At 38.1% G+C, this 11006-nt stretch overlaps 1 protein-coding gene across 1 annotated transcript; it reads right to left on the bottom strand.

Moving 5' to 3' along the window:
- Nucleotides 1-1378: 1378 nt before the first annotated feature.
- Nucleotides 1379-9446, bottom strand: PTGS2 (prostaglandin-endoperoxide synthase 2). Its single transcript, XM_082612923.1, has 10 exons — nucleotides 8944-9446; nucleotides 7404-7520; nucleotides 7145-7288; nucleotides 6317-6460; nucleotides 5720-5901; nucleotides 5015-5098; nucleotides 4661-4907; nucleotides 4120-4406; nucleotides 3498-3645; nucleotides 1379-3348 (listed from the first exon to the last, which is right to left on the bottom strand). The coding sequence occupies exons 1-10, from the start codon at nucleotides 8993-8995 to the stop codon at nucleotides 2939-2941; spliced, it is 1815 nt and encodes a 604-aa protein (XP_082469049.1). The 5' UTR covers nucleotides 8996-9446; the 3' UTR covers nucleotides 1379-2938.
- Nucleotides 9447-11006: the final 1560 nt, after the last annotated feature.

Raw genomic sequence — 11006 nt, 5'->3', positions numbered from 1 at the left:
TAGTGTTTCAACTTATAAACTTGGATGGGATTAACCTGGAAGAGTTTAGATAAGAGAAAGGGGAATCAAGACACTTCGATTTATAGATATAGTAATGTATGAAGAGCTTTAAAAACAAACAACCTGGGACTTCCCTGGTGGCGCAGTGGTTAGGAATCTGCCTGCTAATGCAGGGGACGCAGGTTTGAGCCCTGGTCCAGGAAGATCCCACGTGCCACGGAGCAACTAAGCCCAAGCGCCACAACTACTGAGCCTGCGCTCTAGAGCCCATGAGCCACAACTACTGAAGCCCGCGTGCTTAGAGCCCGTGCTCCACAAGAAGAGAAGCAATCGCAATGAGAAGCCAGCGCACTGCAACAAAGAGTAGCCCCCGCTCGCTGCAACTAGAGAAAGCCTGCAGCAACGAAGACCCAAAGCCCCCCAAAATAAATAAATTTATAAAAAAACCAAACAACCCTCTGAATAGTAACACTCTGTGAAAGGGAAGAAAGGTGAGAGTATGAAACCATGAAGCCAAGAAAAAAAATCTTTCAGTAAAGAAGCTAGACATTTGTGTTGAATGCTACTGAGAAGTCAGATAATCTGTTTATGGATGAAATGAAGCTGTGCCAGTTAAGTACAGTGGAGAGTAGACTAAGAAATGAGAGAGTCCAAACATGGGCAATGGAATCTGAGTTAGATGCATAAGGAAGGAAATGAGGAGATAAGAGGTGAAAGATAGTGATGAGGTTTGGTGAATCAATAGGCTCAGTGAAACTGAAGTTAGATGTTAGAGTGTAAGTACTAAAATAAGTGAGCTGGAAGTGTTGGGAATAAAGGAAGATGATTGAAATGAAAATTTTGGAAATGGTGCGATAATTAATGATGAGATCAATGTCTGTATGACCATAGGAAGTATGGAAGAAGGCAACACTGGAGTTGAGGACAAGAGAGCCCAGGCAGGATGTTAAGTATGCAGTCCATGTGGATATTGAAATTACCAAGATGTCAAGAGTAGGGACTGACAGAAGCCAATGAGCCAGGTTTCAGTGATGTACCCAACTGATCATAATCTTTCCCTCTTTGAACTTCCTGTTAAATTTTGTACCTCCTTAGTAAATTTGTCTTATTCTTTGCCTTTTGTATACTTGGTTTTTGTGGGTTTTTTTCCTCTTCTAAGACTAGGCAATGAAAACAAGTCTGTGGCTATCCCCTATAGCACAGAGCACACATTTTCTAATACAGTGTTGCCGTGAATGAGATTATAATGACCTTAAGAAGCCTCTGTGTGACTGAGGGCAGAACCATTTCATTAAGGGCCAGTCCAGTTTGGAAGAGATAGGAGAACAATAATGCCTTATAGAAATCATCTCATGACAAAGATATAAGCAACTGTCAAAATTTATTTTAGAACAGATTTTCAGTTCTTAAATAGTACAAAAATAAACAGACATTTGTTTCAACACTTACAGTTTACATAAATTAATTTAATCATACATTTGTCTGAGGCACCAAAACATTCAACACATATTCCAAATTCCCAGATTCAGTCATTCAGATATTAACAAATCAGTTTTTTTAAAATCAAGTTAAATTTTTATACAAGCCCTTCTACTATTGACTGTTTCTTAACAATAACATAAAACCTTAAAAGTTCCCCTGAGTTATTTCTCTTTAATGAAATTTTATTTTCTCCCTCTGCCTGAGGCATACTTTTTCAATTATTTACATAAATACTGATGTTATCTGTAATCAGTGCTTGATTTAAAAATATTAAAACCCACAGTTCTTTGCAGGGAATGTTCCCCCAGAAAGTTATGGGTGAATGAATTAATGAAACGTCCACAGGTCCTTCAAAAATGTACAAAATATCAGTCTTATAGCACATCCAGGCTAATGAGACACAACATTCTCTGTGGGCTGGTGTATAGGTAAACCTTAAAGACAAATTCCAACTTTACATCTCAGTATACCAAAGTTGGATTCCTAAATAAATGTATTCACAAATCTTAAGCCAATTATTTATCTTGTATTAATAATTCAGAGGTAATCCCAAAAGATACACTGATTCTGATATAATGCAGAAAAAAAAAATCAATGCAGCCTTAAACCCAGTTTATAATAACCATCCAAAGAAAACATAAATAATAGTCTTCAATAAATTAAATTAATATACAGTACCAGAAAATGTCAGCTGACAATGAGATGTGGAAAAGAAGCATTGTCTTCCTGGGAACTATTCAGCAATTTAATTTTGTTTTTAAGTGAGAACGGACATTCATTAGAATAGGAATAACTTGCTTACTGTTAAGAACCCCCTACAGTTCTAAGCTATTAGCCTCTATAAGGCTACTTTGGTTTTAAATTATTCACAAAGTTCTCTGCCTTTCACTTAAAATGAGTGTATACCTTCTTGTAAAGGCCTTCTGTAGTAGTCCTGAGCTGAGCTTTTCCTGAAAACCTGCATAAGTTCAGGTAAGAAAGTATAGAGTCCAAAGAAAGACAAACTCAGACCTTAAAACCAGGAAAACAAAATAGAAGTAAAGTGATCAGAAAATGGCTAAAAGATCATAAAATGATCATTGAGTAGGTAGTTGCTTCTCACACATCATGGAAGACACCTTGGAAATATCGATAGTGTAGAAAGAAATGTGCAGCATTTTGTCATCTTGTAACAGCATTTAAATGTTCAAACATCTTAGCTTTTGTTCTTATTATAAGTTGAAATTCAAGTAAAAAGATGTCACACTCATTTCTCATTGGATTGTACAAAAGAATGAAAACTGTTTTCCCCCTTTAACTTGAAGACATCTTTAAAATCAACATGAAAATCTTCACAAGTATGACCCCTTTCTCCTTAACAGAGATGTTAAGTAACACAAGGAGTTTAACATAAATATTAAATAATTAAGTTAAAAGAAATAGTTCATATAAATAAATAAATATGATCAATCAGCTTCTACAGTTCAGTTGAACGTTCTTTTAGTAGTACTGTGGGGTTGATATCATCCAGTCCAGAGTGGGAAGAGCTTGCATTAATGATGACTGTTTTGGTGAGCTGTGGATCTTGAACACTGAATGAGGTAAAAGGACAGCCTTTCACGTTATTGCAGATGAGAGACTGAATTGAGGCAGTGTTGATGATTTTAAAACCTACTTCTCCACCAAAAGTGCTAGGCTTCCAGTACTCAGGAGAACATATAGGATTACCCATAAGTCCTTTCAAGGAGAATGGTGCTCCAGCTTCTACCATGGTCTCCCCAAAGATGGCGTCTGGTCGAGGCTTTTCTACCAGAAGAGCAGGATACAGCTCCATGGCGTCAATGTCACCATAGAGCGCTTCTAACTCCGCAGCCATTTCCGTCTCTCCTGTGAAGGTGACAAGGACAGAGATACAACCAATGTAAAACTTTTACAAAATAAAAAAAAAGTCTTACCTTTTGCTCAATTTCCTTTCACCTTCTGCTGTTTCCATTTGCCCCTTGACTCTTTGAAGAAGTTTAGAAACTGTTTCTCACCTGTAAGTTCTTCAAATGATTTATAAGGCTTCAGCAGAAAGCGTTTGCGGTACTCATTAAAAGACTGGTATTTCATCTCTCTGCTGTGGTCAATTGAAGCCTTTGATACTTTCTCTACTGCAACTGGAAGATTCCTACCACCAGCAACCTGTTGAAAATGAATTACATTGTAGAACACAATTGAGTTTTAGGCATATTTAAGATTTTTTTTTCTTTTTTTGGCCGTGCTGCACGGCTTGTAGGATTTTAGTTCCCTGACCAGAGATTGAACCTGGGCCCTCGGCAGTGAGAGTGTGAAGTCCTAACCACTGGACAACCAAGGAATTCCCAGATTTCTATTTTAAAAGCATCCCTTGGGTACCAAGTATGTAAGACTGATGCCCCAGCTCCCAGCTGAGACCTAAACTATAAGTTTGGAATATTTATAGAATATTTCTATGATCTAGATTATAATGGTAACATTATATTATAATCGAGATTATATGTTAGGCTTCTTATTTCAAGGAGAGATTACTAGCAAATAATTACTCTTAGTAAGTTTAAGAAAAATCATTTCTGCGGCAGAAATTCTAGTTACTGACTAGTCCTATGTTTTGTTTTGTTTTTCAATAATAATGCTTACCCTGCCAGCAATTTGCCTGGTGAATGATTCAACAAACTGAGTGAGGCCGTGTTCCAGTAAGAGGGAGTTGTTATAGACAAATTGCTGATACTTGTAGTCCTGGCCATCAATCTGAAAGGTATCAGGCAGAAGGGGATGCCAGTGGTAGAGTGTGTTAAACTCGGCAGCAATACGGTTTTGGTACTGGAATTGTTGGTTAAAAAGCAGCTCTGGGTCAAACTTCAGTTTGAAGTGATAGCCACTCAGGTGCTGTACATAGTCTTCAATCACAATCTTAATAGTTTCTCCTATTGGCACAAAAGAAAAATTTAAAACATGAATTTCTTCTCACAAACGTTCAAGCAACCTACATGCAATTGTTAATTTGCCATTCCTTCACTTTTATATTTTCTTTTTTACCATCAAAAGTTCAAGAATTGAATGAATATGGAGCAGGTGATTTTACAGGTACTACATTCCCCCAGAATTACTGAAAACCTAGCAAAGTTAGTTTTCTCTGGGGAAGAGGGTTTTATTTAAATGATTTGCTCTTCTTGCTTACCTATCAGTATTAGCCTACTCGTCTGGAACAACTGCTCATCGTCCCATTCTGGATGCTCGTGTTTAAGCACATCACACACTCTGTTATGTTCCCGCAGCCAAATTGTGGCATACATCATCAGACCAGGCACCAGACCAAAGACTTCCTGCCCCACAGCAAACCGCAGGTGTTCAGGAACATGAGGGGGGTAGATCATCTCGACCTGAGTATCTTTGACTGTGGGAGGATACATTTCACCACCAATTATCTAAAAAATAACAGTAACAAGAGGTAAACAAATTTTAATCATTAGAGATTTTGAACATAGGTAGCTAGTGAGTCATAACTAATTCTTAATATTTAAATGGAACAAACCTGATATTTCATTTTTCCATCCTTAAAAAGGCGCAGTTTATGCTGTCTCTCCAAAGATTCACCATAAACATGATTTAAGTCCACCTAGAAGATTATGGAAAATTTTTAATTTGTTGCTGTTGTTTATTCTTATGTAAAGTGTCTATGATGTATTTATCACTAAATAACTTGATTTAGTTTGCTTTAATTAAAATTTTTCAATAACACATTTTTCACAGCCACAAAATAGTAAATTAACTTGTTTATCCACTGAAGCTACTAAAACCTACAAACCTAAATATGTCTCCTAAATATGTCACCTATTAGTGTCTCATATGGAGCTTATATCATAAATTTCACTATAACTATATGGTATTTCTTTTAAAAAGCAGCAGAAAATGTTTGATATAAAATTCTTATCAATAACTTGAAGCTACGTCACTGAAATCCAAGAGATAATAATGCTGCAAAAATCTCACCTTATAATATTTAAGGCAGCATAATCAGGGTACAAATGTCTTTGAAGACAACCTTTTGCAGTGCCAATATTTTAAACTAAAAATATAAGAGCCAAACTACAAATAATAATCTGTATATATGTATGTAAGTACGTGTGTGTGTGTGTTTGTATTTTTACCAAACCAGTGAATTAAAATGGAAACTCCATTAAGGTTTTTATAGATAGAACTATGATTTGCTACTAATTTTGATTTAACTCTGTCTTACCCCATGGCTCTGTCCCGTGGTGAAAGCTGGTCCTCGCTTATGATCTGTCTTGAAAAATTGATGGGTGAAGTGCTGGGCAAAGAACGCGAACATCATATTTGTGCCCTGGGGATCAGGGATGAACTTTCTTCTTAGAAGTACTTTTTCCACAACTTCTTTTGAATCAGGAAGCTCTTTCCTCCCTGAAAAATGAAAAAGCCAAGATAAGAATCCATCTATATATCCAAGGAAGCAGAGAGTGACTGTCAATTAACCAGGGTCTTTTTCACTTATAGAAGTACAACTTTGAACAGGATCATAATATAAATGGAAGTTCCAAAATACAGGGGAACAACTTCTTATTGAATATTTTAATCTATTTTGTTTAGTATTAACTCAGTTTTAATGATAGAATTTGAAATCATGACATTATACCAAAATGCCCATTCACTTTCATGGAGTAGTTTACATGGACTCACACTTTCAAAAATATCTCCAGAGATATCCATAAGGAAAAAATGGCTTTATTAACAAATAAATCATAGTTTATGGTCAAATTTTCTAGGTAGCAATCCAATCCCAGTTACAGTTAATACATCTCTAACTGCTTCCTCTCACCTTTCACACCCATGGGTGTTGGGCAGTCATCAGGCACAGGAGGAAGAACTCTGGTGTAATAGGACAGGTTAGAAAAGGCTTCCCAGCTTTTATAGCCATAATGCACATTATAAGTTGGCGGGCTCTCAATCAGATGTGATCTCGCTGAAATTTGAGGGGAAAAAAAACTGTTATTTGTTCCCATATGCAAGGCAAATCAATGTTCATTTTCATTGTAAAATATGCAAAGTGGCACTAGAGTGAATTTAATCCTAACAAAGATACTCTATTTTAAAACAGTTATACTTTAAATCCTAACTGCCACTGGTACTCAAAAGAGGAAAGCATGATTCATTAAAATGCATCTTTGATAACGTATATATACTTTACAGAAGACAGTATGGTTCAGCCATCTTGATTTTTCAAATAACCATCCACTTACTGCTCAAGAGGCCTATGAGGAATGTCTGGGCTTGACACTCACTTTAGAAATAAAGGTGTTTTCTTGCTGACCCCAATCCAAATTATCCATTTATTTTAATGGGTGCAATCCTGTGGCCCATGGGCATTCAGTAAACAACTAGACCACACTTCCTTCACAAATTGTCAAGAACAGTGAAGGTTAGAAGAGGTATGCAGGTATGCAGGATTTTAAGTAGAATTCTGACTGTGAAACAGAACTTTATAAACTTGAAGGGATTCAGATGTCAATATTTTTGGCCATTAAGACAGAAGGTAAACTAAAATGGTATATTTAAATGTTTTGGATTAAGTTTAAAAATCTAAAGTTTTATAAAGTACATTTTTCTTTGAGGCCGCTGAAAGCCCTAGAAAGTGATTTGTACTTACATATCAACACATATCTCATAATCATATTCTGCAGGAAGGGAATGTTATTGACAATGTTCCAGACTCCCTTGAAGTGTGTAAGTATGTAGTGCACTGTGTTTGGAGTGGGCTTCAGGAATAATTTTATTCTTGTCAGAAATTCAGCTGCAATGAGAAAAAAAGAGAGAAATTAACGGGATCTCATTATATGACACAATTCTGTAAAATGATAACTGTATATATCCCCATTCCAAATGAGGGCACCCAAAAACAAACTTACGTGTGGTACAGTTTTCACCATAGAATCCTGTTCGGGTACAGTCACATTTATACTGGTCAAATCCTATGCTCATACATACACCTCGATTCTGGCATGGACTGGAACAGCAAGGATTTGCTACAATAAAGTAAAGACAATGAGATTGATATATATGTCATATATATGACATAATATGTATAAAATAGATAACTAATAAGAATCTGCTGTATTGCACAGGGAACTCCACTTTGCTGTACAGTAAAAATAAACAAAACATTGTAAAACAACTATACCCGAATTTAAAAAAAAAAGAAAGTAAAGACAGTGAATAAATCATTCTTCACTGTCTTAATCTTGACTTAAATATTTAATTGTTTTACTTACTATGAGTCAACTTTATGATAAAAAAAGTTCAAGAAATATACAGGTAGTCATGGGAAAACAATTTTTTTTGGCTTGCCTCACAGAACGGTTATAATGTAGAAATACCAACTTCCTCTTCTAAAGGTAACAGAATATTCCACCAGACATATTGGTGGAATGTTGCTAAGCTTTTCTTCGTAACTTTTTAGATGTTCAAATTAGCCTTTTTAAGAGGCTCAAAGAAGTAGGACTTCCAAAATTAAAGTGAATAGATCTAGTACGTTAATCAAAATTTAAGTTTTTTGTTTGTTTTCTTTTTTTGTTTTTTGTTTTTTTTTTGTCAGAACTCAAAGCTGTTGAAAGATCTGGACGAAGAACATTCCAAGTTGAGAGGAAAACTAGTGCAAAGGCCCTGAGGCGTGTTTGAGAGAGTGTGGCAGAAGCAAAGCTAGGAGGAGAGGTGGAAGGCGAGTTCAGAAAAGGCAAAGGCAGATCATGTGGGTCTTCTGGGAATTTGGGTTTTTTTCCATGTGTCAAGGGAAATCATTGAATGGCTTACAGTATTAAAGTGGCATGACTTAATTTACATTAAACAAAAACAAAAACAAAACAGGGAATTCCCTGGCCGTCCAATGGTTAAGACTTCGCTCTCAGTGCTGAGGGCCTGGGTTCCATCCCTGGTCAAGAAACTAAGATCCCGCAAGCCGCGCAGTGTGGCCAAAAAAATAAAAGAAAATTTCAAAGTAAAAACAGCTTCATTTTTAAGCATTTTGCTTACCTGAAAAAACAATCTGGACTTCCCTGGGGCAGGAAAGCACTAACTAGGGTATTTAACACAATTATTTCCATTCAATAACAGTAGGTACTATAAAAAAAAAACATCTCGCATATATTGATCAGATTCTGTCTTATGACAACCTGCAAATTAGTATCACTATTCCTATTTAGCAGATGAGAAAAGTGAGACTCGGACGGGTTAAGTAAGTGACCCATGATGATCAGAGCTGATGGCAAAGCTGAGCTGGTCCGTCCAGTTTACTTGGACTCGAGTGGTCCAGCCTCTTTACAAAGTCATACAGCCTGTCTTCCGAGGGTATTCAAAATACCTAGAGTTCCCTGGAGAGGTCAGAGCGGAAACTTGACCCGGGTGTACGGAGCCGCGGAGTCCCAGGTGCCAGGCGCCCAGGTACTCACTCACCTGCACCACAGAGAGCCAGGGCGGCGCAGAGCAGTAGCGCGCGGGCGAGCATCTCGGCTGCGGGAGGGGCGCGGAAACGGCGGAGGCGCTGCGCTGTGTGGGTCCCGCTTGTTCAGCTGGAGGAAGGCGCGGTGCGGAGTTCCTGAGCGTCCTCTGATGGTCGCTGCGAGTCGTTTGACAACTGGAAGCTAACGGAGAGGACCTTCCTTTTATGCGTGAAAACAGCCCACGTGACGGCATGACTGTTTCTTTCCGCCTTTCCTTCCCCCCCTCCAAAACTTTTCCTCCCTCTCTCCACTTAAATAATAATTGCGTAAGACCCGCCCGGGTCGGGGTAGGATTTTTTTTACCCACGCAAACTGGAAAATCGGAAACCTGGGAGGTTGCGCTCGGCTTCCCCAAGGTGGGTGCAAAGCGGATCGCCCCCTCCCCACTTCGATCTTCCTGAACCCCTCCCTGGGTTTCTCCGCCCTCGGCGCCGGGCTTCACGCCAGATTCCTCTCCTTCTATCGGGTCTTTGACCCAGGTTTCCAAGACCCGGTGCCGAGGCAGATCTTCTTGCGGGGGAAGGGCGGCCCCCTGGGCTTCCTTTCCCGGAATCAGAGGGGCCTGGAAGATTCCGGAGCGCAGGGAATCCCCTTGCGCGCCCCCGCCCCCTGGTCTGGTCCCTAGGCTTTGGGGTGCCGAAGAAGACAGTCTGGACAGACTGGGGAGAATGGGTCCAAGAAAGGCTGACATGTTTTCCTCATGTCGTGTATTTCAGACGTGTCATGATTTCAGTGACCACTCAGCCTCGTGTAGGTTCAGCACACACATACATACATTAAAATTCTTTTTTAGATTTTTACTTGACCTAATGAAATGTGATAGCTATAGTCAGCGTACATATCTGTAGCTTCTCTTTATAGCTGAGTTGTTTTTAACATAAGAAATGCTGTTCTCCACGCCACCACTCCGACGTTGCTTCTTGGAGAGGGGAAATAAAGGTAAATTCCTCTCCTCAATACCGATCCTGAGTGCTTATCCTGTAAATAGTCAATCTGGGATCGAAGGGTCACCGCTATAAACTTTCCTCTCCGATGAACCAGGGAAGCGAAGGTGACCAGGATCTGCAGGGATGCTAAACGTCCAAAACTTCTGCTTTAATGCATTTCTTTCTCTGCCGCGTGGTTTCCAGTGTTTGGGTCGCCAGCCCTTCACAGGAGATACAAATAGAAGGAAGTAGGTTTTTAAAGTTTGCTTTTTTGTCTTTTCTGCCTACTTTTCCAGGATGATGAGTTGTGACAAAGGATTAAAATACATTACGTTTACTTTTCAATTGTCTGGGCTTATTAGGGCCAATTTTCTATTCTCATTTTGGAAGGTAATTTGATGAGGAATTTGGATGGAATGGATGTAAAAGAAGGGTGATTTTGACAATTTTGAATTTCATCATCCTTTGCTTTTGTTTAACATCTATCTTTTGGTGGTGGTTGGGAGGGTGTGTGAAGGTAAAATACTAAGAAAAGAAAAAAAATGTAGCAGCGTTGTAGAGCCTTTAAAAAAAAGACACTGGATTTTTTTAAAAAGTATTTTGCTTAATGTACACATTATCTGATTCTACATGAGACACAAATGGCTAAAATTCCACCTCACCCAGGAAGCCTTTCTCCTCTAGACGTATTTAATCATTCCATTTGTGACACTCCCATTTATTGTACTGAGTCTTACATGCAATTTCAACTAAGAGCATAGATTTAAAAAAATAATTTCTTTTAATAATTCCAATTTTCTGTTTCATTTTAAGTGAGTAGGATGTATCTACTCAAATTTTAAGATGATATTTAAGACTACTAATTTGAGCTTGGTTAGATGAGAAGGAAGAATTCATACTCTGAATTCTTAAGTATACTAAAATTTTATATTGTAATCCTGAATTCATTTTGAAGTCATCATCATCATTGTCCTCATCAGAGTTTAATTGTATACCTACTATGTATATAAGTATATATACCTACTGTGTATATAAGTGTGTTCTGTTGTTTGCAGAGAGGCTGCATTCAAAGGTGAGAACAAAACAGCGT

Source organism: Mesoplodon mirus (genome assembly GCF_964341445.2).
Source record: "Mesoplodon mirus genome assembly, chromosome: 3".
Taxonomy (NCBI): domain Eukaryota; kingdom Metazoa; phylum Chordata; class Mammalia; order Artiodactyla; family Ziphiidae; genus Mesoplodon; species Mesoplodon mirus.
This window is presented reverse-complemented; position numbering and strand designations above follow the sequence as displayed.